Source organism: Odontesthes bonariensis, chromosome 6 (genome assembly GCF_027942865.1).
Source record: "Odontesthes bonariensis isolate fOdoBon6 chromosome 6, fOdoBon6.hap1, whole genome shotgun sequence".
In the NCBI taxonomy this organism is placed as follows: domain Eukaryota; kingdom Metazoa; phylum Chordata; class Actinopteri; order Atheriniformes; family Atherinopsidae; genus Odontesthes; species Odontesthes bonariensis.
The window spans coordinates 10,984,671-11,010,802 of NC_134511.1; the positions used below are offsets into that span (position 1 = coordinate 10,984,671).

The 26,132-nt window shown below is 41.1% G+C and overlaps 1 protein-coding gene across 43 annotated transcripts in view; it reads left to right on the forward strand.

Moving 5' to 3' along the window:
- camk2b1 (calcium/calmodulin-dependent protein kinase (CaM kinase) II beta 1) overlaps positions 1-26,132 on the forward strand; it is a 69,721-nt gene that overhangs the window by 21,161 nt on the left and 22,428 nt on the right. For 16 of the 43 annotated variants that reach the window (XM_075467325.1, XM_075467335.1, XM_075467348.1 and 13 more), the window contains exons 6-14: positions 3,145-3,217; positions 12,030-12,132; positions 13,523-13,606; positions 13,751-13,845; positions 14,907-15,029; positions 15,197-15,280; positions 16,469-16,511; positions 18,912-19,007; positions 24,684-24,721. In XM_075467325.1, coding sequence (XP_075323440.1) covers positions 3,145-3,217; positions 12,030-12,132; positions 13,523-13,606; positions 13,751-13,845; positions 14,907-15,029; positions 15,197-15,280; positions 16,469-16,511; positions 18,912-19,007; positions 24,684-24,721 — 739 coding nt within the window. Of the gene's footprint in view, positions 1-3,144; positions 3,218-8,132; positions 8,206-12,029; positions 12,133-13,522; positions 13,607-13,750; positions 13,846-14,906; positions 15,030-15,196; positions 15,281-16,468; positions 16,512-18,911; positions 19,008-24,683; positions 24,722-26,132 lie in introns of all 43 variants that reach the window. The other 27 variants (XM_075467336.1, XM_075467342.1, XM_075467365.1 and 24 more) reach the window with 5 other exon arrangements.

Here is a 26,132-nt window from a genome sequence, read left to right on the forward strand (position 1 = left end):
GTTGCCCACACAGAGTTCTTGGACAGACGAGTTCCCTGGTATGACTTAGTGTTTTTGTGAAATATTAGAAGCATGCATAAACAGATAAACAAGAGTGGGATATAGATTATCTTCGGTTTCTAAATACCATCCGCAGTGAGATTCTGTGAAGTCAATCCATGTGTTCATACCTTCCTGAATCTTTTTGTTTAAATCAGCAGAAAGTGGGAAAAGATGAATGTCGTGCTCATCGTAGTGAAGAAATGTGACATTCTCTGTGGGTCTTTAAAAGTCAGAACCATGCAAAATATCAAGAGCTCTGTGGAGAATTCAGTACAGAAGGTATTACTAAAGCTTGCCTTTTTTAATATATCCCACCTTTATTTGAAGAATCGTGAAGACGTTGTTGGAAATATATTGACAGAATTTGAAGAAACGGGTTTCGTATTTGTTGCATTTTTAAAACCAGGCTAGAGAAATGGAGAAGCTTGGCTTGTTTGCTTTTGTTGTTAAAGAAATGTGATGAGGGTTTTTCTTTTCTTCTTTTTATTGTTGCTCCATATTCCAATTGAACCATTTGAATCTGCATCTTCAGGTGATTGACTGCATTCAGTTAAATCTTCTGGCAGCAGCACTTACTTTAAAGCCTTAACATCTTTGTCCACCAGACTGTGGCTGGTCTCGGATGGCAAAACTAAATTTCAACTCCTCAAATATGATTTAGCCTGGTTCCTAATGACTGAAATGTCTTGAGGATAGGTCAAGATGTTTAAATTCAATGGATTACTGTGTTTTCTGGGGAGCTTCTTGGTCGCAAAGCGACCGAACACAATCTGAGAGGTCTGAATCTGAGCAGTTTTGGGTTCCTACTGCGTATGGGACTCCAGCTTCGCTTGTGTGTGATATGACTTTCATCCCTCATACAGAAAAACTAAACGTGTGACTGGTTAGCATCACCTGTCCCACTTTTCTTATGTTTATGTTCAATTATTTTTTCCTTTTTCACCTTCTACAAAGCACATTTAAAACATTCAGCATATTCTTTTCTCAATATATTATATCTTATCCAGGCTTATTATCACATTCACAATAGGGTTTTAAAATGGAACTTCATTCAAGCCCCTGTGTACGCATGATAAATTTATAGGCCACCTACCAATGTATGACTGAAATGAAAGAAGCTTTGTTTCTGTTATGAAGCTGACATTCACTCTAATTTACAGTTTAATTGGGCTGAAGTTGTTGGAGAGGCTCTAATATGACTCAGACCTGGTGATAAGAATAAGAACACTTAATGTATTTCAGAAGTGTTTCTTGTGTGTGAGCCTATGGTTACGCATTTAACCCTCAGCTGTGGAGCCGTTACTGACTCATTGTAAGGATGTTTTTCAGGTGGAAGTTGAAAGCATAATTTGGCCTTAAGAGACTAACTTATATTGATTATAATTAGTCAAAGTTTTCACCAGCCTGTGATGTTACAAGCTTTTTTTTGTTATTTTTTCTTTCTGGAATGGGATTTGTGGGTAGTTCATTTGAGCAGTCAGTGTCATACCAGCTGTATAAAGCAGTCAGAGAACTCTTAGTTTGGAGAATCACAGAGAAATCTGATCTGATCAGAGGAATCAGAAGAGGGGAAGGAAAAGAGCACATTTTTGGTCATCTAGTACAACATAAATTGAAAAAGTTTGATAGCAAGTTAAGCTTGCTTGATAAGTTTGATAGCAAAAACTGATACAGCTTTTAAAAGTTTTAAGCTGTTTGTAGCTGACAACTTGCTACCAATTCTGTAATGATGAGGACAGACAAAGAGAGGTAATATGTGTGCATCTGTCGAATCTGAGAAACCAAGAAACATCCATCTGGGCACATTCCTCAGCTTCATCCCACTTCTGAAAACAGCCACGTTACCCACAATCCCACCTACTTAAAGGGGAAGGCTTGGCTGGCTGAGTAAATAGTAGATGGACTGCATTTATACAGCACTTCTCTAGTCTTGCTGACCACTCATAGTGCTTTCCTCAGGGACACTTCTTACACGTGGACTGGGGAAGCCAGGAATCGAACCACCAATTAAGAGCTTCACAGCCCGAGTTATAATGTGATGTCAGTGCAACCTGTGTCTATAAGTTTGAGAACCACTTACCTAGCTTTTAGTTTCAAAAAGAAAAGAAAGAAACTAAAAATACTTGAGTTTGAGACTTTTAAATGCCAGTTTACTTCCGTAATTCCTTTCCTCTTGAGTTGCTCATGATCAATAAATGATGTTGTTGGTAGGTAGTAGTATGGAACTTCAGGTGTTGCCTGTTGGTGCAGAAGAGTGTAATCTGGCCATGTGCATGTTTTTTCTGTCGGTGTGTGTTTCTGAGGAAGCATACACATACATATATCTCTCTGATTCTCTCTCTCAGTCCTCCCACTCAGTAGACACTGCGTGGGTGTGGATCCTGCAGGCTGCCATTAGTCACATATTCTGCACATTACACGCACTTATCACACTTAGTCTACATACGCAAATATGTAAATGCACAAACACAACATATTGTGGTGGTTTCATGTGTCTCTTCTCAGTGCATATGCAGTGATGTTTTCCTTTTAGTGATGGAAAAATAAGCTGGCTCCTGCCCACCAGTCCTCTATGATTCAGTTTTGCACATAAGTGTTCCATTTCTTTCGTGTGTGATCTCTTTTTCCCTGTAAAAAGGTGCTTATCCTCACTTCAGCACTCTTTCTCCTCTCCTATCCTCTCCTCTGCGTTGTTGTGATTGCTGTCTGGCAAGTTATTCTGCTGTGGCTGCTCGTCTCTTGTGTTTTTTAAAAAAAAACAAAAACATTTTGGACTCCTCCAGCCATCCTTCCCCTTTCCAATATCTCCAACTGCGTCATTCTTCCTCCTCTCTTTGCCTCTCCTCCTCTTTCCTTTGACATTCTCTGTCACTCGGCCTCCTCGAAACTAACCTGCCCTTTTTGTCATCTATGATGTTGTCTTATTGGCCTGTTCTGTCCCGATTCATTTGGTGTCCTCTTCCCTCTCTTTCACCCCCCCCCCCCTTTCCATTTGGCCACCTTGAACCCTCTCTGTGCACCCCTGTGGTCCGCCCGACGTCTCCCCTCCTTTCACCCTCCTCCACCCCCACTGTCCCTCCTCTCTCTGTTTTGTCTTCACAGTCACTGTATCCATCAGATTCTAGAAAGTGTTCATCACATTCACCAACATGACATAGTGCACAGGGACCTGAAGGTTAGTACGTGTAGAGGAGCATCTGCATCCCTCCCCTCCCCTTCAACCTTTGCTTGCTTTCTTTCCTTCCTCGGTCCCTTTCCTCCTTGTCCACTTCCTTCCTCCTCGATCTCGTCTGTTCGTGTCGATCCTGTCAGTCTCTGGTCTGATGTCCGCCTGTCTGATTTGTCTCTTGGTATGATGTTTCCTTTTTTGCTTCCTCATTGTGTTGTTTTTGAATTTCTAATTGGAAGACCCCAGCCTACCTCTACCACCCTCCTTGTTCCGTCCTCCCACAAACCTCCTCTTTTATCAATCATTTTACAAGTGACCCCATAAGCAAAGCTCCTGTTGCACCGATGAACCGCTTACAGATCAGAAAATGAATGAGCATGAACATGAACATGAACATGCACACACACAGTCACCTTCAGCGAGCAGATACCAGATGAAATATTCAGTGTTTACAAATGTCCATATTAAAAATCAATCTCTCCACAGCTAGATTTACTGTGGTCTTCATTGATTTGTTTCCTTTCCTACCACCTCCTCCTCCTCCCTTCTCTCCAGCCTTCAGTCAGTTATTTTCCTTTTATTGATCCTTTTATTTTCAAGACAGCCTTTCCTAATTTGAAGTGTATCTTTGTAGAGGTGCTCAGAGATTTGAGGTAGAAGGCAATCACAACAAAAGAATCATGATACGTTTCACCTTAGCTAGAAGTTTATATGTAGAGATGCTTGTATGTTCCATTCTGAATGCTCCTTCTCTTGACTCAGCTAGCACTGTCATAGAAAACCCCTCAGGACACTTTTACAAGATGCTGCTTTAATGTTAATACAGAAACTGTGCTTTCCCCTTTAAACCTAGTATATTAGAAACTAAACCCACTGAAGTACACTCAGCTTACACATATTTTTACCTTGATATATTGTAAAGTCTTTCAAGTACATCCATAAAACTCAGTCGTCAATAAGTGCAGTGTTTTATGTAAAAAAAGGAAGATGATCCTGAGAGGAATGAACAAATCTCATTAGGCTGTGCTTTGTGACAGTAGTTCTTTATTTATATTCTATAGCAATAATGATTAGTTCTCACACAGTAATGGCAGGAGCTAAAATTCAGTGTATGATACTGTGATCATTAGTTCATCCATTAATCCATGAGCTAATCTCGCTACATCCTGAAAATGGTTGCTGGACGTATTGACTAGGCTTAAAAACATTTTACGGTTACAAACTAATGGTTCGAAGGCACACCTCGATACTGTAGGAATTCTGCTTTTAGATACACACATTTGAATGCTGTTTTTGGTAAGTCAGCCCTAAAAGTAATGTTTCTCAGTTTTAACCAAAGAGTTTGCAGACGTGACCTTCTTGTTGATGATCAAAGTTTTGTTCAAAACGTATAAAGAGATGAAGAACAGGTAACTCAGATTTCTATCAGTAGTTTAACTAAACTAAACACATGCAACCCTAAAAAGTTGGGACACTGCGTAAAATGTGTACACAAACAAAAGCCTGTTTTTAATGCAATGCCTCCTCCTTAGGTCCCAAAGATCACTGACATCCAGTATTGATTTTCATCTGGCATTCTTTAGATGCCTCAAGATTAATCAGAATCAAATGATAATATTATTTACTGTAGATGATGGAGTCTTCACATTTTTATGTCGAGGAACATTTCTCCATAGTTTGTAGATGCAGTTTTTTTTTTTTTTACTTGAACCTCTGACTATCTTTACCTCTGAGAGACTCTGCCTCTCTAAGGTGCTCTTTTTAATCCGGATCATGTTACTGGCCTTAGTTGCAACTTGTTCTGCCAGCTGTTTCTTTTTATTATAACTATTTTAGAGATGTTGCTGCATTTGAATCAAAGATGAGCTAATATTTCCCATGGAATAGTGCAATTATTTCCTGTCAACTTATGATGTTTTCTTTGTTCTATTGTGTGTATAAAATATTAATTTATGAGATTTGCAAACCATTGCATTCGGTTTCAATTTAATTCGAGACCGCAACACTTTTGGAAGCAGGGTTTTTTATTTTGTTGTCACATGCTATCGTTGTAATCTCTTAAATCGTGAAGAGCAGTTTATTACAAGTCCCACGGTGCATTTATGGCAATGATATGTCGACCTAATTATCCCCTACTTCTTTGAAGAGTATAGTAAAGTGGGTTAACTTGTTAGTTGGCAACAAAACCAGAAAGCAAATGTAGCTTTAAGCATTTTACATATACACACAAAAACATTGTTTCTGCAAAGCCGCTCAGTATATGTTGTGCTACAGTTAAAAGATGAAGACGTACATGTTTCTCTGGTGTGCACAGGACCACTAGTTATAAATATATATGCTATCTTAGATACGTTTCAGTAAGGTTTTAATGATTTGCATTGTAAATCCAAGTTATTATTGTGATAAGTACACAAGAAGGGCTTTCAGTGTAGTTAAAACAAAGGTGGATGAGGAACAAACAGAATGCCTTGGATAATACGCTGAGTTTGAGTCTGATATCCGCAGCATGACCACACTGAGCTAACTACCCCAAGAATGCTTGGGATGGTCTCCTTCAATGGAGTGATCTCAAACACACACACATGTAGAAGAACAGCTGACAAATTTGGAGGATATATAGACGCACACATGCAGAGCTGCACATAGAAATACATACATGTAGGTTTGGTTGAAAGTATCACAGAACATATAGTTTTTTTTTTTTTTTTTTTTTACTTTTTACAGCACATTAACACACATGCAGTGACACGCTTGTGTTGTCTTTTAGTGATCACCCAGCATACACACGTAGACACTCTGTACATGTGACCTGACTAGTATTTATTCATCAGGAGACCTTTAGCAATGAGACGCAGGACTCTAATTTATAGCCTTGAACTTTACAGTCAGGCCAGTCCATCTTTCTTTCTCTCTCTCGCTCTGTCTGGTTTTCCCTTTCTGTCACTCCCTGACTTCTTTCTAACAAGTTAAACTATCTCACCTGGCCAGACTTATATTTTGAAGAACTCTCAGATAGATTTATGTCCTTGTTGTTAGGCCTTTAGTTTACGGATTGTTCTTTGTTTGATCTCAGAAGCTAAGTTAATGTTAGATTTGATTGCATTTGAAATGGTTAAAAAAATGTAGTTTGTTTGGGCTTTCCACACATGTATACAGAGGGCAAGACAACGGTTTAGTCCTGTTACCACAGTGTATTCTTTAATGAAACATTTACTTTTTTCAAAAATAACAGTGATAACAACAAGCTTGAATTTATTGGGAAAAAAAGCTTTTTTCAAAATTAATTTCAGTGAAGATATTGCTGAAAAGAACTAGAGAGACTCCTTTTTTCATTATGTAAAGGCTTCTCTTGAATGGTATGCTTACTGAAAAGCAGCCTACAATAAAAAAGAATGGGGGGTGTTTGGTGGGATCTGCATGTGAGACGATCGAATACAGTCCAGGACGTCAAATACGAGTATTAAATCCATGAGTCTGACTGCTTATTAGATGTAAAAACACTGAATGTCTTTTATAGTTCTAGCCTTGAGGAAAGATTTTACCTCGTTGGAAAGTCATTCATTTATTACACATAAATGACTCATGTTACAAAATGATCCTCCCACTTTCACATACAGGCTGTGTGGCCAAGGTTGACTAGTTTCAACGCTTTTGCTGGATAACCCTGCTGTTATTCTCGTCTTCATGCTATAAAGATGAAATGCTTCATCTGACTTCCACTGAACAAGAAATGTCTCTTTTTTTTTTTTCTATCAAGCATGAAATGTTTTGTTTGTTCACAAAAAGCTTTCCTCTGGAGCTGTGAACAACCTTAATCTGTTCGACTTTTAGCTACTTTGGATATTACTTTACTCGACACTGTAGTAATATAGTAGTTGTCAGTGCACAGGAAGCACCCATGCATGGTCAAAATTTTGCCACATCCCATACAGTGCAGCTGTGTGTGTATCAGTGCAGCTCTGCATTAGTGTGCACATCCCACAGCTGGATCCAGACAATGTACATGGCCCTACACACTTACATGTTGTCTGTTTCATCATTTATGTCTACGATATACATACATACATACATCTATATTTTCCTTTGTAGCAGAGGAAATATATCGTCTAGTCCTTCCCTAGACTTAGTTTTATCTTTAGTGTCCGATGCCTTACTGACATTAGAACGACAACTCGTGCCAGGAGAGGCCATCCCAGACACATCTTTTATAAATGTAAATTGCGCTATGATTCACTCCTTCCCTACCACCTTCAATCACGCTTTCTGTGCCCCCCATGGCCAATCATATTCTCACGTCTCTCATTCATGGCCTGCTAGTTCAAACGTGGAGGGCGGTGGGGTGTCATGAATACACCTTCAGCCAACATCCTAATGTTTTGTAGACTAAAGCTGGTCATTAAAGAAAACTTAAAATAAAAAATCTTAGACTTCTGTACATCCATCGGTTAGCTCCAGATTAGATTCAAAAGAGTCTTCTGTTGCAGAGCACCCACAGCTAAGCCGTTCCACCACAACAAACCCATCGCCGCATTCATTCCCTGAAAACTTCCCTTATTAAGATCATTAATGATTTCTTCTTAAGTGGAAGTACGGCATTGAGATGTACCGCTAATTACTGACATGTTCTTTGAAGTAGTTCTTAGAATTGTGCTTTGAAGCTTATTATTTATCTCAGACTTGACCAGCTCCATGCCTTTACAAACCCTGTATGTATGTATGCTTAGCCATGGCTCAGCCGAAGCCAATAAAAGGTCGAGGTTGAAGCCTGGCAACAGAAGCTTCTTTTCAGCCCCTGTTCTATCCCCTGTACCATTCCCACCTCCTACCTTTTCTTACCCTCCCTACTCTTCTGGCCTGTGCACGGGTTTGTAGCGCTGCTAAGACTAACATGCGCCCCCCTCCCCTTGGTGTTTGCATGCAGTCATTGCATCCAGCAGATCCTGGAGGCGGTGCTTCACTGCCATCAAATGGGCGTGGTGCACCGGGACCTGAAGGTGAGTGATGGGGCCAACCTTGCTGGCCCTTCAAACCTATATATTTGTGTTATGGGGGTTTGTGTTTGTGCTATTTTTGTAGTCTGTGTGTGTTTGATAGATTCATGAGACGCTGTTGGGCAACATATGTGAATGCAGTTTCACTTACAGAGCCTCAAAACATCTTCCTCCTGAGTTCTGCTTTAAATAGTTTTTTCAATATTTTACAGTGTAGGCCGACACCGTAGTTGTTTTGAAAGTCATTGAGATTCAAGTCATAGATTCTGCAGTCAAAGTGTAACAGTTTTTACACTTTTCTGACTTTTCTCCTGCTCTCCCCTTACATAAAGAGCATCAAGCTCTCTGCAGCCACCTTCTTGTTGTGTAAACATCATTTTCCCCAGTGTATGGAGATTCCAAGCATGCAATGCAGGTCACGCTAGCTGACCAATGCTCTTACTATGCAACCTTTTCGGAGCAGGATTTCTGTCACTGCGCAGCTGGGCTATTTAAGATCGCCCGAGAGAGAAAATGCTAAATATTGATCTGACTCCGTGTGGTTTTGTTTGCCTTTATAGATCAGTTAATGACTCAAATGTGACAGCTCATTTTTCTGTGAGGAGACATTGATTAACTTGTGATGTTGTGAGATTAGTTTTACATGTGCTAACTGCCTGATAGCTAGTTGCTTTTTGGAAATATATTCTATAGAAATCTGTGTTTAATTGTTGATGCTGCCCACGTGTTTGGCTGAGCTCAAGATTACCAATGTCTAAACGGCTAGAAATCAAGCTGTTTGTGGTTCTCGTTCTTCCTCTTTGTGTGTTGTACCTGATGGAGTTTTTGCCTGTGCATGTCTGTTCATTAATGTCGCATCTTGTTTTGCATGATGCACTTTGTCAAGTAGACCTCTATGCAAATGTCAGTCCCTGCATTCCAGCAAAGGCGTGTTGTGTTTATCAGAACTGTTGTGGCTATTTCTTTATTTAGCTTACATGCCTATCTGGTTTCACACCCAAGCACTGGAGAGCGTTTCATGCAATAGGTCATAGTGTGATGACTGAGCATAGCCCGAGTGACAAGACCCCTCAAATTAGGAACTGGTATATGTTAAATGAGATGACAACGGCGTGAACAGTTTCATCTGTATGCCAACAAAAACAACCTGAACGTACAGGCTGTACAGAAGGTGCCTTAGTGAATTTTGTCACCGTACAAATAAAATGTGTGGTGCTGCTCAAATAATGTATTCAGACTAATGTTAGTGTCTGTGATTTAAATGATAGTGGAAACTTTTGGAAAAAGCTTAATACTGTTGTGGTAAAGACGAAATGTGTCCCAATGCGTTGTCTACTTTAGACACTCTTTAGTTGGACAGACTATTTGATATCACTGTTTTCAACGTCAGTCATTTTTCTATTGCTACCAGATAGATTGAGGATTTTGTTTTCAACCTAATCTAAATTGACTGTAATTAGCCACTTTCTCTTTCCACTAAACTGGATTCTTCTTAAAATGGAGTGCCTTCCCTGGGCAGCTCTACATATCTGTTTCTCTCTCTGAAGGCAGGAATGCCACAGAATCTCCAGATGCTCCACAGACTAATAGATAGAAGGGAGGAGAGACATCTGGGACTGGGAATCGTTCCATTTCAAACACCCACTCATGACCTGTTCTCTAATGCAGCTTTTTCTATCATCTGTAGCCGTTCCTCTCTGCCCTCCTCAAACAATCCGGTTGCTAGTCATCAGTGTGCTCAGCTGTGTGTTTATGTCTAACTGTGTGTGCTTGCCAAAGAGATAGAAAAGGAAGGTGTGCTTGTGTCTGTCAGCAGTGGGGATTGTTGCTAGTATGCCTGAATGTGTGGCCCGGTTGTTTTGTGCCACTTTTATGCACCTGTTTGATGGAGGCAGTTGCTTCATTATGAATTCCACCCACATCCGTTTTTTTTACGGATTATCTTACTGCGGCAGTGTTGGCAAGTTCTTACTCCCCGGGTTTTAGAAGAGAAAAGCTTAACCAAGCCAGGAGAATGTGATGACATGAGGTAGGCACAGAGCCTTAGGATTACTGGTTCAGTAGCCAAGTCACTCTTGTATTTCTCTCTTACTTTTGAACTCAAAAGGCTGTAAAAGCACACCTTTAAATGTGTCGATTTCCTCTGCCTCAAAAGAAACGAGTAGAGGACTGAACGGTGAGTGGAAGGCAGAGGATGCAGATGGATGGATGCTGCAGCACTGCTGGGGAGGCAGTGACAAAAAAGCAATCTAAATATAATGTCCTCATTCTCTCATTTGTGAAAGCTTAGACGTGTGTCGCGGTTCACTGTGACTCACGAAGGGAACAGCTTCACCTGCTAATGGAAGGAAAATAAAGTGTTCCTGAGAATCGAGTAACGTCACTCGGGTAGCTTGTCTTCCGTGCATAGAAACTATACTGCAAGTTTTACTACTAAGTTGTTAAAGCTTTGACAGAAGCACCTGTCATGTGTTCCCAACATTCATCCTGTTTTGGCACAGTTTAAGCAAAACAAAGTAGAAGCATTTAGAAACCGCCAACTCCCACAACTCCAATCTGACAGAATGCTAACACATATGCTTGTAATATATCAGTGGTGCCATTAGCTATCCTAATGATTATCCAGCATCAGGAGGATGTTTGACACATTTTGTTATACATATTTCATATTTTGTGGTAATTATTTCCTACTGGTGTGCTCTATTTGTCAGTCAGAACTAACAGTCGCTTTAATGGAAGCAAGGATTTAGCGAGGCTGAGAGAAATGTGATGAGAGAAAGTGAGAAGGAGCAGGGACCAGTGGGGATAGCAGACCATTATTAGAGCCCTCCTCTGACAGAGAATAATGAGGCTAGCTGCATTATCTGGGCCACAGAGCCACCGCTCATCACATGAGGCCAAGACAGAAAAGCTCCTCTCTGCTGAAATGTGGACTAACTTTTGTCATCTAGCTTTTATGTGTCCATGCATGTTATTGAAATGCTATCTGTTGTTTGCATTTGAATGGGCTGAATTAAAGAATAAGACCGGTTTTTTTGACATTGGGCCCTTGATTTCACATTATAGCATGATGTTCTACTCACCCCTGCTTGTTGTTGGTCATTTGGAGCTGTTCCGAAGATATTCGAGAGGCGTCTGGCTGCTCTCTTGAAATATTCGGCCATGAAACGGTTTCCTATGGGCAAGCTTATACAGGCACAAACTATGCTGTTTATAATTTATTAATTACTGTACACTAGCACTGATAACGTGGAGGTGCGTCGCTTACTTAAAAAAATCCGGGTTACTAATTTTGAATTTTAGCCGAATGAATAAATAGGCAGCAGGTCTGTGGGCTGTCTGTGGCAGTAGCACGATGAGGACGTCAGTAACACCCACTTTACGACAAAAAAATCAAAATTACATTAACCCGGATTTTTTTAAGTAAGCGGCGCACCTCCACGTTATCAGTGCTAATGTAGAGTAATTAATAAATTATAAACAGCATAGTTTGTGCCTGTATAAGCTTGCCCATAGGAAACCGTTTCATGGCCGAATATCTCAAGAGAGCAGCCAGACGCCTCTCGAATATCTTCGGAACAGCTCCAAATGTTCAACAACAAGCAGGGGTGAGTAGAACATCATGTTATAATGTGAAATAGAGGGCCCAATGTCAAAAAAACGGTCTTATCCTTTAAATAAAAAGTTCTGTTTGAACCCCATTACAAACGTCGGCATGCAAAGATACCAACTCCCAGGTTTTCCTCCACTAGGACTGTGTGTATGTTTTATATCAGATCCTCAGTTTCTACATGTTTGATAACCTTTTCACCTCTTCCCCTCTCCAGCCAGAGAACCTGCTCCTTGCAAGCAAGTGTAAGAATGCTGCAGTGAAGCTGGCAGATTTTGGCCTGGCCATTGAAGTGCAGGGGGATCAGCAGGCCTGGTTTGGTAGGTACAACAGATACATACTGTACTGCATGATGGACAGTTTTTGTTCCATACTATACGGTTCTGTGCAAAAGACACCTGAGTTTTTATGCAATGCAAAAGAATGCAGTTCTAACAAACTTAAATGTGAATATTTGGTCTGAGCTCCTTTATTCTCCAGCACAGCCTGAACCCTCTCAGACGAGCTTTCTGTCCTTTCTTTAAGGAGTCTTCAGGAATAGTTCTCCAGTTTTCTTGAAGGACATCCCAAAGCTCTTCTTTGGATGTGGGCTGCCTTTTATTGCGTTCTCTGCCAACATGATCCCACACTGCTTCAGTAATGTTGAGCTCCGGGCTCTGGGGAGGATTCATCCCTCCATCAGACCTGTTGCCACTGATTTTCAGTCCATTTCTTGTGTCCTTTGGCACAGCTCAGCCTTTTCTCCCTGTTTCCCTTCCTTAAGAACGGCTTCTTGACAGCCACCCTTCCATGGAGCCCATTTCTGATGAGGCCTCAGTGAACAGTAGATGGATCAGCTGAAGGTCCAGATGCATCTCTCAGGTCCTGTTTCAGGACTTGCTGAATTTCTTCCTCTTTCTTCAGGCCATCACTTTCAGATACTGTTCATCTGCTGTAGATACTTTTTTTACTCCTGTCTCCACTTCTTTTGTTCTCCTCTTGTCCAGTTTCCTCAAATTTTTAAGGACAACGCTGCACATCGTGCTGAGATACCCCAGGTTTTCAGCTCATACCTCTTTGGAAATTGTTTCTTCAAAAACACTCTTTTATGTCTGCTCCTTCTAGTAAGAAAGTGCCTAAAGTGCAGATATAACACTGGCGCATCCCTTGAGTTAGGGGCCTTTTAATGCTTTGAAACTTTGAAAGACCTCCAGAATACCTGGACAACTGTGGCTCAGGACAACGTTAAAAGATTCCTGAGAAGGAATATAGAAAAAAAAAGGGACAGCTCTATACTTTTGCACCGTAATATATACAATACTAGAACAATGTAATTTCCTTTTTGGTTAATGAAATATTATATAATTCAATTATATTCAAAGAGCAAGCATTTGACGTCAAGAGTCTCAAGATTAGGCTGTATTCTTCTCAAAATGCATCACACAGGGATTGTGTGTGTATGTGTGTGTGTGTGTGTGTGTGTGTGTGTGTGTGTGTGTGTGTGCGTGTGTGCGTGTGTGCGTGTGTGTGTGTGTGTGTGTGTTTGTTATCCTCCAAAAACGGGATTTGCCGCTCCTCAAACCCTTGAGATTTGAGTCCGCTTTTAGGACCAACAGTTCAAGGCTTACTGAAGATTATCTTGGCGTCTAACCATGTTGATCCTCAGATTGCAGCAACGCAATCTGTCGCCTTGAGCATGTCAATCAATTGCGTACGTGTTTTTTGCTGCAGGATTTGCTGGCACACCGGGGTACCTGTCCCCTGAGGTATTGAGGAAAGAGGCATATGGCAAACCTGTGGACATCTGGGCCTGCGGTGAGTCGAGAAGCACACACTCATCACACATATGGTATTTCCTCGATGATTTCACACCCAAAGACATAAACGCGCTGTGTCATCTTTTATGGCAGATTGTGCATTTTCTGTCTGTGTGTCCATGAGTGTTTTTGTGCGTCTCAGGGGTGATCCTCTACATCCTGCTGGTGGGCTACCCTCCTTTCTGGGACGAGGACCAGCACAAGCTGTACCAACAGATCAAGGCTGGGGCTTATGATGTGAGTCTCCTTTCAACTCCTCTCCTGCTCTCTCGTTTACCCCCCCCACCCCCTCTCTCTGTGTTACCCTCCCTTCTCCTCCCTCTGCCCTCGTTCCTTTTTGCCGGCTGTTACATAACACAGTCACCTCATTCATATTTCAGGGGGTGCAGGAGAGGCAGTCTCACCTTAGATCACATTGAAGTCCATGCCAAATAAAGAGAGACCCCGGCTGACTCTCTGGCAGTGATTCTGGGCTCATGGGACACAGACCTCAAATGTTTCTGCCCTAAACGCAACAGGGACTGATGGGTTGAGACAAATTGCCGAGGGCTGTGCTTGGACTGGCCTTTCGGTCTCGTTTAAACAGCACCCCCACAGGGAGCCTCGGTGGCTGAGATGTTAAAAGCACATCAGTTAGGGACATCCGGGGTTCAGATCTGGCCTCGGACCTGTGGCGTTTATCTTCTCCTTGTTTCTCAGAGTTTTAAACCAAAAGAAAGGTTCATTTGTTTTGTTTCTAGATCTCAATGTAACGCGTTTCCATAGTGCCTCCACCGTGACCTGTTAGAATGCACCATCATATAAGTATTTGAAATGAAAACCACACTGATATGCAGGTGATTTCATAGTTGACCTGGCTGGTTCAATTTCAGGATAATAATAACAGGCCATCCAAGCTTGTTACAGCAAGTTTCAGGTTGTATTTGAAAATGTATGAATATAAATATGGCACATTTTGAATGTATTTTAACTATGTTTTACTTTTTTTTTTTTTTTTTTCCAAGTGACACTATAAATGTGGGTCATCACAATAGTACAAAATAATGTTTCCCCACGTAAGAAGCTCGATGATCATATTAGCAATCAGTCAAAATTTGTTGGAACATGTCAGCATATCTGATATTAGCTAAAAGGAAATATTGGGTGACCACGACAAGTTTGGAGTATGTGGCATTGTTTCACTTATCTGAAGTTGTATATGAGGACAGACAGACAGAAACCATGGTTCAACTGTTTATTTCTTAACTTTTTACCCCATCGGAAAACGTGACGCAGTCTTGTTTTGTTCGTTCCTCCAGTTTCCATCCCCAGAGTGGGACACGGTCACCCCAGAGGCCAAAAACCTGATCAATCAGATGCTGACGATCAACCCAGCCAAGAGGATCACTGCTCAGGAGGCCCTTAAGCACCCATGGGTCTGCGTAAGTGTCCTCTCCCGGAAACAAACAGGGAGACAAAACCAAAGCAAACCAGTGGTCGCATCAGATCAAAAATATTTCTGACATATTTATTTGCATTTAAATACAGAGATTTCTTCATGTCTTTGACCTGTATTTTACCTCATCTTCCTCTCTTTCTGTTCCTGCAGCAACGATCCACGGTGGCATCTATGATGCACAGACAGGAGACCGTGGAGTGCCTGAAGAAATTCAATGCTAGAAGGAAACTCAAGGTCTGTTTGCATGTTTCCCCTCTGACACGTCTTCCTCTTCTGCTCTGACGAGCTTTTGTGTGAGATAAAATTACAAAACTACACTCTTCATCTGAATTTTTTAGCCTACGTCGTTGTTTGCTTTTAACGTGGATTTCCAGTTCAGCAGCCATCTGAATGGCTTTAAGTGTGAAATGAAATCTGTGTAATGGATCTGACATTGTATATTTAGAACTGAACTCGTCCTTTATGCAGAGTGTACAGATTTATTGCTGACGTTTTGTCTGGATATAACAGCTTAGCCATTGGAGCATGACACTGTCACTGCTGCTTTCAGCCACTCTTGGCGTGCCTTAAATACCGGCACATGCGAAGCTGGAAACAGAAATGCAGGTGGCTGCAGGCAAATTTTACACCATTCAACTCACATACCATCAGCTTCAACCAAGTGCCTGTGGCTTTTCACACTTAAAAAAACAAATGGACACTGGCAATGTTAGACATTTGGCCTCACAGTATACAATAATGTAATTTACCGTATTTAAATTGAAAATGTACTTCTAAAACTACCCGGCCAAATTTCATAAAACTTCTCGGAGAGTTGGAGCATGAACTCTTTGAGACATTTTCATTGGACATTTGCTTTTCATTAGTTCCAGTTTAAGTGTGCTGGCTGTGGTTATGAAGGGGTTTCTTCATTTTATCCCTTCAGATATTTAGTATATCAGCCGCCACAGCTCCTGCATTCCACTTTATATTTGCAAATCATATTTTTAAAGTAAGGATTAAAGGGTGTGAGCATGTTAAGTACACAACTTGGTCATTTTTCCTCTTCAAATTTTTCAGGATGCTTCAAATTTGGTTGACATCTTTATTGCTTCAGTCCCAGCAGGCTCCTCTCAAATAGTCTCCGCTTGTGTGCAGCCTGCACTCTCCATTTCATCTCCTGTCAATCAAACAGCACCGATGGAACACTTTGGAGGCACTTTTTTAACAATTTATTTTTTTTCTTCTCATAATTAAGTTCCACCTGCTGTGAGCCAGGATTTTTTCAAAGAAAAACTAAACTTGGTTTTCAGTTCAAAGCATCTAATTTAGGAGCTTGAATGTTAGTTGGATCATAAGCACATGGCAAAATGGAGGCTCATGTCTCTTAAAAGTGTCAGTTATGGTTTGAATCATCCCGATTCTTTTTTATTTTCCTCCCAGGGGGCCATTCTTACCACCATGCTGGTTTCTCGAAATTTCTCAGGTAAGTGTTTCACAGACATATTTCCTGAGTCCTGTGTTAGAATAGTTACCATTCATGTCTATGAACTAGCATCAGTCAATATACAGAAGTCAAGGGAGCAAAAATGTTGTGCTGTTACAGAGTGAGCCTGTTACAGTCTGTTTGGAACATGGACTAAAGAATGTGACTTTTAAACAGTGGCTTTCAGCCTCTTCAAGTAATAAAAAGACCCAAAATGAGGATCAGGTCTTTGGACCACCTACTTTTTCCAAACTCCTGACATGCTCCGTGTAACGGCAAACTCTGTGACACATACATTTTTATTCCTTGACCCAAGAGTAATATTTTGATGTGAAGTTTACGGAGCATGTTTTTTAAAAAGACAAAAATCACATTTCCATTTCATCTCAGCACAACTTCAGCGTTTCCCGTATTTTATTCCACTGTGTTTAGTTTTTGTTTCCACGGTGATAACACTGATGCAGGGCGTCATCCCAAAAAGAGCTGTTTGATATTTTGCATCATTTTGAAATTATCCTCAGTTTAACAAGATAACGTTTAAGAATTAGAACAATATTCTTGAACATCCACAAAATGATTTTTATTATGAGAATTACATTTATTTGTCTCTGTAAATCAGAGACGCCTTCATTATGTGTTGATATATGAGTTGCGAGTTTCATACTCAATGAGTATGTCACATTCACCTAAATTACTTTTACTGATTATTTCCTGTGGTAACATATGGTTAAAAATTTAAGACCATTTAAGCCTGATGTTCTAGTCTCGCGCCAGTAGTTTGTCCGTAGTTTGTTCCACGGTAAAATCTGGGGAAACACTGAATTTGATCTGCAAGCTGTGAATATCATGTCTTTTGTCTTTGTATTTCTGTTTACTTTCGTAATAGGTGATATTCTTGACTATTTAACGGAGTTTTAAACCTTTGCTTTCATATAAGCAAGACGGTTTTAAAGTTTGAACCTCTTGTAGCTCCCACCTCCTTCAAAACAAGCTAATTTCTCAAGCTGGGAATAATACTTTTCTCCCCTAGTTTATTATGCGAACACACAGTTGATATAAACATCACTTAATGGGGTATTTTCAGCTTTGTTGTGGTCAGTGAAATAAGAGCTCTTTGAGAATAATGAACGCGCTTCTACCGGCTCACCAGAAGAGTGCTTAACTTTGTGATGCGGGTTGCAGAAATTAAACCTTTTCTTGGACTAAATGCTTTGGAAGTTCCTTGATAATTGCTGAACTTCCTTTTAATTAACCGTAAACCACCGGGTCTGTTTTCACGTACAACATATGTGCGACATGCGTGTGCATATGCAAGCATGCAGTGCAGTGGGAAAATGTCTGAAGTTCTACTCAACAACTACTTCGCTAACTCCTGCATTCACACACACACACTGATCCAGGTGTGTGTCATAGCTGTGTCTCCACTCTCACACACCTTTTTCGCGCTCTTTTTCCTCTTGTTTGGAAATGGTGCTCTATTATAAGTGTGAGGCCATCAGGTGAAAGAGTCGGAGAAGAAGGAAAAAGAGAATATATTATATTATGAATCGTGTATTAGACAGATGCATGTAGCTTTACTGTGGTTCTCATATTTAACACATGATGATGGTGTGTTTTGCCGGTAGTCTGGGCTTAAAAGGTTAAGAGAAGGAAATTTACTTTTCTTTTTTTCTGGTGGAATGAAACTGATACCAACTTCTAAAGCAGAGAGTTGTGTGTCCACATCCACAGTAAAGCCACCAATATGACACTGATTGTAATAATTTCAACCACTCACTCTTTATAGATACCATCTGTTACTAAGGTCAGCATTCCCTCCCGATCTAACAGATACTAACATCTGCTAAATTCATTAACATTATCATCATCTTAACATTAGTGCTGTTCACAGGTAGTCGTACAGTAGAGTTGCAAGATTTAGAGTGTCCGATGAACGTTAAGATTTGTGTTTCTCCCTGACATTTTTTCTCACGTGGCCCCTTTTGTTGGATCAGTGGATTCATACACGGCAAATCTGTCAAATGATGTCAGTGGTCTGTTCATAGAGTTAATGCATGTAACGTCATTGAAGATGTCACATCCGCTGAGTGGTGTTTAGACAGACCAATGACGTAGGTGCATTCCCTCTATCTGTATAAATGAATCCCACTTCTCTTCACTAATGAGGCCTGTTTGTCTCCACCTTTTTGTATCCCACCTTTTCTTTCTTTTTCCCCCACCCTGCCCATCTTCCTCCTGCTGGCTGGCTCACGCCCTCCACATCACCTTCTATTCTCCTTCCCTTCTCTTGAAATATCACTCCACCCCTTTCTCCACCCCCTCATCTCTTTGTCCCCTTCTCCTCACCCTTGATTTGTAACTCTTTTTCTTCATGTGTGACGGGTATTGGACTCTTAACAGTTGGCAGCAGGCAGACCACCGCTCCAGCCTCTGTGACTGCGGCCGCGGCAGCAGTGGCTGCAGCCGCCGGCACCACCGCAGGGCTGGTGGAACAAGGTAGCACGGTGGCTCACCCAGGGCATGCTACCCCCCTCAGCCTGCCCCTTCTCTGTCACTGACTTTTGGTGTTTGAACTTATTCTTCCTCTTCTCCTGTGTGTCCTCTCTCATTTTTCTTTGTTATCCTTCCCTCCTCCCCGAGCATGGGAGTTCAGAGCATGATGGCTGACCACATTCGTAACTTTATCTCCCATCAGCTCATCAGCTGCAGGATTAGCCGGGTTTTCATCCAGCTGCTCAGTACCTACAGTGTTTTCCAGTAGACTGGTTTAATTCAAGTCAACGTTTTTAATGATTACATGTGACATTTGGTAAACAGAAACAGTCCTACGGGAATAATTTAAGAAAATAAATTGTTTGTTTGATGCTTAACTTATGGTTAAAACTCCATAGAGATGTAGTAAAAGTGAAAGTTTACGCGATAGAACAATAATTTGCCAATGAAACAAAGTTGTAATTTCAGTTATTTAAGTTAGTTTTGCAAAATTCTTACAAATCTTTCTTGCTGTGGAGATTTTTGAGAAAATGTTCCCATTAAGTCTTGGGTTAGGTTAGGGTTACATAAAGGATGGAAGCCCAGCTTCTGCTGTCATTTTCTCTGTCAGCACATCTGTCACCTTCTTTCTGAGGTCTGATCGGGTGGCTTCAGTGCCTTTCATTGCTCTGTCATCACTCATCTTCCTCTCTGAACACTCAGAGCACGCCTCGGACCAATCAAACCGCTTTTCCCCATCCATCTCACTTGTGTCACCCCACAGTTTTAACCCATTCCTGACCCATCTGTGGACATTTCTGCCTCTCTGCCCATTGCTGTCTCCCAGTTCACCCAACACCATTATCACTCCCACTTTCCATGTTCCCATCATTGTTTCATATCTAACCGTTCCCCTCACTCCTCTTTTTCCTCTATCTTCTTTTCTCTGTTGGACAATGACACTGGAAAGTTAACCCCTGTAACTTAAAGGATGGGACTGCCTGAGAGCTGTCGGTGAATGCTGCATGGGGCACTGGACTGGTGCATGCGCTGCCACACAATGGATCTTTGGTGCACGATGAACACTGCGGATGATGCAAGGCTGGGCTTACTCTCATGAAGTCAAAAACCTTTTAAGCTGTTGCTTGACTATTTTTGACTTTCTTGCTTAGTTGCTTTCTGAGAGGCATGTGAGCTGAGCTGTGGCACTCATATAGTTCACATGCTGCGTATGTAGCTGTGCACATTTATATGCACGACCATAAAATTCAGAAGGTGTTGTAGACATCAAATGCCTTTTTAACAGTAAACTCGGTGGGCTTATTGCTGTGTTACTGTGTTCAGGCTGAATTTGAGGCTAACATTAGAGACTGCAACACTGTAGACAACATTAGTGGAAACCTGTAAAGAACTCTGCAGTTTAAAACATCTTCAACAGAAAACGAACACTTTGCCAGGACTTTAGTGCCTCATGAATGCACAGAGACAAGAAGATAAAGAACAGCCTGAGAGGCAAATGAGACCGAGAGAGATGATATTTTATGCTTTTTCTTGCACAATGAGCCCGTAACAACTGATAAGCAAAGTTACTCAGCGCTACAATACAATTAACATTTTATGGTTTCAAGTCTTTCAAACCATGTCTAAAGATGCTTTGATCTGCAACTGATTGTGGAAAAAGAAAGTTAACTGAGAGACTCCAGACTCATTTGAATTAGTGGATTTATTATTAGTATTTATTATTCGTTTACAAGCTTTCTAAACAAAACCTTTTGTTTTACCCAATGATTTGTTAGTAGTCTTCTCTGCCATGTCTGAACATGATGCATGTATCCATATAGCCAAGAAAGTTTTTGATATAGAGTGAAACATCTTGGCTGATGAATTAGATTTTTAAGAGTCAAACTCAGCTGAGCACAGAAGAGATGTTTGTTATCTATGGAGTGCTATCTGAAATGATGCAAAACAGCAATATTTTCTAGCTTGGCTCACTTGCTGAGTGTCAATAGACTTGAATAACATAATCATGATCCCACAGGTATCCAGGAATTGAGCAAAAGCAGGGAGAAAATAAAGAGAGTGTTCTTTTTCAAGCTATTTTTGAGTGGGAAGCCCTCTGTCTCACTTGAACTGTTTGCCATATTGAACTTAAGCTGTTACTCTATTGTAACCACAGCTGCTACCGTTGGCATTAAGAAATTACCGTAATGTGTGTTCTCCAAGACAAATCTGACCTCTGCTCTCATGCAAAAGGAGCTTCAATCATGATAATGACTGTCTGATCAAGCTTCTGGGAGCCTTTTTAGTTATGACTCATAATACTTGCAGACCTTCAACCCACAGGGAATCAAATTGGAATCAACCCACTGCGTAAAACTTCCAGATCGAGAGTAATATCAGGTCTTGTACTCTGCACACCTCTCCTGGAGAGAATTAACGTCTCTGTTGAGTTTAAAGTCAAAGACGCTTTATTCAAAAACTGAGCTGTAAGCTCTCCATCAGCTCTTTTTAGCTGTTGGAGATGTTTTAAGTCGCTGTCAATGAGGAACACTTGCATGGATGCCCTCACTTGATAATCTAGCAGTGTGCTAAGGAGACACAAGCAGCGGCTGTGTCCCTGTTTCTGTGTCCCACTGGGACTCCGCAGTTCTCTCAGTGTCCCTCAGCTTCCACGAGGCTCCAATCAAGTATTCATAGTGGGCTGTCTCCTCATATCAGTCTTACTGGAGGCCTTGTTCTATTTTACACATTCATACACACAAATGCGATCCCTATTTAGTGGAGCTCACACTGTTGTTGTGCAGGAGTACAGTCAACGCTGTCTTTTAATGTCCTGGCATTAAAAATTGAAGAAAAAGTTACTGGTTACACGTACACCTGAGTGCGTTCCTCCAATTACAGCTCGCTCCACTTAGTAAAATTCCAACAAAATCTTCATGTGAATCCATGCCCATTCTTGCTCTGTTCTTGCAGTGATGCATCTTGCGGGTTTTCAGTGCACTTATTAGTGATAGTTTTGTTTTAATCTCTCCTTCCTTTCTTTTCTGCTTCATGTGTAATTTGTGGCAAGGTAAGGAGCGCCCCTTGCTTCTACACCATCAGTTTGAAATAACCTTCTTTTGATTTTTCAGGTTTCCAGAGAGTCTGTAATAATAATAAAAAAAAAAAACATCTTTATTTTGCATCTTTGACAGAATAATATTGTTTTGAAAGGAAAGTGAAATACCTCTCTCTCCTCTTCGGACAATCAAAGAATAGGAGAGAATGAACTCGACATCATTTTGACCCCATTTTTTCTTCTCAGTAACAACCGGCCTTTGGATAGAAACTGAGGAGGAGCAGCACAATAATACACCATGTGCATTCATGCCACTCTCGCATCCCTCTGGATTATTTCGTGTTTATTTATCACTTCCTGGTTCTCTTCTCTTGACTGCTGAAAATGAAAACTCACTTAACTCACTTCAAGCATGAAATACTTGGTCACTGAAGCAGAATTAAACTGGGACTAAAAATGGCAGCTATGCATTATGCACACTGATCTTCCCTTTTATTGTTATTTTTTAATAAAGTCAAACTTTTCAAGTGAAAGTTTCCACATTCTCTTAAGTTGGGCTTCCTGAACTGGTTTCCCTATTATAGGACTTGAAATCACTGCCCAATGGACATCCTCTTTGGATTGAAGCTCCTCTTCGTTTAGTCGCTTTGAACATTTTCAGAAATGGATGTGAGAGAATTAGACTGGAGGATGTTCAGAGAGAAAGGAAAGAGGGAGAGGAGCATTGACAGGAAAAGAAGAGGCTGAAAGAAAGAAAGAAATACACGCCCGACTGCCAAAAATAGTGTTTTTATGTACCCGTCTGGATGCTGATGTGATTGTATCTGATTAGACGTGAAATTTCACTCAGTCAATTAAGGTCTCAGCAGGGACTAGACTCATTAAAGCGATAAAGAAATGAGACTGACACTTAAACTGGCAGGTCATGTATTATTCATGCTAATGTTTAGACAGATAACTCTTGTTAAGCTGTAATGTGGATGTTCTCGGATGACATCAAGACCCAATTCCACCCCTTGGCCCAACTCTTCCATTTTCATTCTTATGGGTCATTTGGTCACCTATTTTCTCTCAGAGATCTAGTCATATTAGCCATCCCTAAACGCGCCTGTGGAAAGGCTCTATGACTAGTAGTGATAAATGTCTGAACATGATATTAATATATGCAGCACTATAGAAAATAAACACTTTAATATTAGCCTCCACTGTGGCAGAAAATTAGTAAATGTTTTTGCCATTGCATGAAATCTTCAATGTTGTAGGTAAAAATCAGGCTACAAGTGTAGGATTTTTAGATATTTATTTACAAAAAGATTACTTATCTTAACATATTAGAACAAATCTCTTCTGAGTTAATCATGTATTTGTGTGTTTTTTTTGCTTTAATACAGAAAACAATTGTCACAGTGATGAAAATGAAGGTTTCTAGCAGTTGACCATAAATGATCAATAATCCACTAAATCTCTTCTCTCTGCGTTTGCCTGAATTCTTTTCTTGAACACTTGGGTTGTTGATTGGAGCTGTATTTTTGTTTTAAGCAGTAAAAGAAAAACTCACTTGCACATCCAGTGACATCACCATCAGGTGTGATGTTTGTGTTTTATCCTCCATCTCCCACTTTCTCCACCAACATGGCAGATAGTCTGGCTCTTATTTTGGGCTCTTCTGGGTGTTTTTAATGCAGTCTGTGTTTTAGTGGTTCCGTCCTGGTAAAATGCCCCGCTGAGACCATCTTTAGTAGTCTGCATGCATTTTCCACCGTTGTAAGGGATTATTGGTTTTACGCTCATCAGAGGACTGAGTCTACGGTATCATTATTCCTCTCTTGTAGCCCTCCATCACCCCCTCGCTCATTACTCTCCATTAAAGAGCAGACCGAAGACTAATCCTCCTAAAGGCCTCCACTGAGTTCTCCAAGGCAGGGCTTACTGTTAGGTTTACGTTAGCCATCTTTGTTTTCTCATGGCACCGCTGGGACTTCTGCATAAAACTTGAAACAATGAATCAGTTAAACATGTTTATTTCACTGACAACAACATCCTTGCATTGATTAAAGACAACGTTTACTCTGCAGCAGTTCTCTAACTTGCCTCAAAACAGATCAGAATAATTCCATGTCCACCTGATCAACTTGATTTTGAGCAGCTTGAGAACAAGGCTGTATGTTGTTAGTTTTCTTATAGCATTTTTATTGATTTGGTCTTACCGCAGAGCATCTGAGCAACCTAAAATAAAAGTTTTTTTCTTGTTTTTAAAATGAAGTATATCCTGTTATGGAAGGAAACAAGATCACGGTGAGTTGTATGACTTGTAGATGAGTCAGACTCTCATACGGTCCGGTATTCTGGAGGTGGCGGGGGTTTACAGGAGTCATTTAGCTGCAGTTGTGAGTGCGAGGTTCTGAGGTGCCCTTTCCGTCTGCCTGAGGCTACCACAGCTGATCATCACTTTCTAAAAAAAAGGCTTACTACAAAGGTCAATAAAGAACTTTATTTCACAAAGTCAAATAAATATAATCTCCAAAGGCCTCAGTGTAAGGTACAGAAATAGCAGAGTGAAAAAACACGGAAGAACATTGAGTCATTGTGACTTGTCCAAACCTTTAATCGGTTATATTTTTTCCTTGTGTTCGTCACTGCAGCAGCCAAGACCCTGCTCAACAAAAAGGCAGATGTTAAGGTAAGGTCACACATCTCCCTCCCTGTTCTCTACCTGACTCTCCTCCTCACCCATTTTTTTCGCTTTAATTCCCAGGGCTGCACTCTGCTTCCTGTTCCTCTTTTTGATTTTTATGCCCTTTATTTTCTTCTTTTCTGATCCGGCTGATCTAATTTATTTGCCTTGGATCACTTTCTTTTCTTTCTCGTTTGTCTTTAGAGTGTTGTACGTGTCATTATCTGATTGGATCTCTTTCCATAAGATACATGAATAAATTGTGGGTTTGCTTTCCAGACCGTGTGCATCTGATTGAGGGCTGCTTGCAATTAGTCATTCTATAAAGAAAAATAATTCCATGAAAATTTTAAGATTAAAAACCACAGCCTCTCCATAGATACACATCATGTGTCTGTACACAGTGTGCATGTATTTCTGTGTTTCTGCTCTTGTACCAGCCTGCATGTCACTCACCAGTGTACAAGCTTCAAGTACTACGTCCTTCTATAAGCAGCCTTTATTTTGATCTGGCATTATTCAGCTCTTTGCCACCTCTCCATTATTAAATGTAACCATCTGTCAGCTCTCCTCATTCATTTTTTTCATTACTTCCTCTCCTTCTCATCTCTCCATCTCAGTCTCTTCCCATTATCTCAGCGCTTCCTTTTCCTCCTCACCCCATCTGGTCTTTCACCCCACATTCCCGTTCATTGTTTAATGAAGATGTCTCACCATCCCACGCTCACACAGACACACGCTGCAGTAACACATCCCACGCAGCTTCTATCAGCGCAGAGTGCATGCATGAAAGAGTGCGCCGAAGCACTGAACATACTTTTCAGCATTATATACTGTCTCAGGTAGAGCTTTGTGCACATGCACGTGGACATGCATCCCGTTTGTTTGTTAGGTTGCAAAGAAACTTCAACGCAAATGGAGGTGTGAGCATGCCTACACATGGAGCGTGCGTAAGCGTGGGTGTCCGTGTGTATGGTGTGCTCATATGCATGTGCAGAAGTGAGTGCCCGTGTGCGTGTTGGTGGGACTTTGTGTGCGTGAATGCCCCCCCTCCTCCCCCCTCCTCCCCCCTCTTCCTCCCTGCTCATTCGGTTCAGCAGGGAATGTGACTCCGGTTCCAGGAATAGCTGCCAGTCTGGACCCTAGAAACTCAGACGACAGAAATAGACGCTTACTTCCACTGCGGCGCACTCATCACCTAGCAACAGGCTCCCCGCACACTCGCCCCAAACCGTTTCTAAAGACGTCCTCTTTATTGGCAAAGTCCCTGCTTTCCTTCTCTTCTCTTTTCCTCCCTCCTCATGTCCTTTTGTTTTTGTGGCACTCAGACCTCCTCTCCTCGCCTTCTCCTTTTCCTTTTGCTCCTACTGGATCATCGATGTCTCATGGCACCTGACGCTTTTCAGCTGTAGCACCT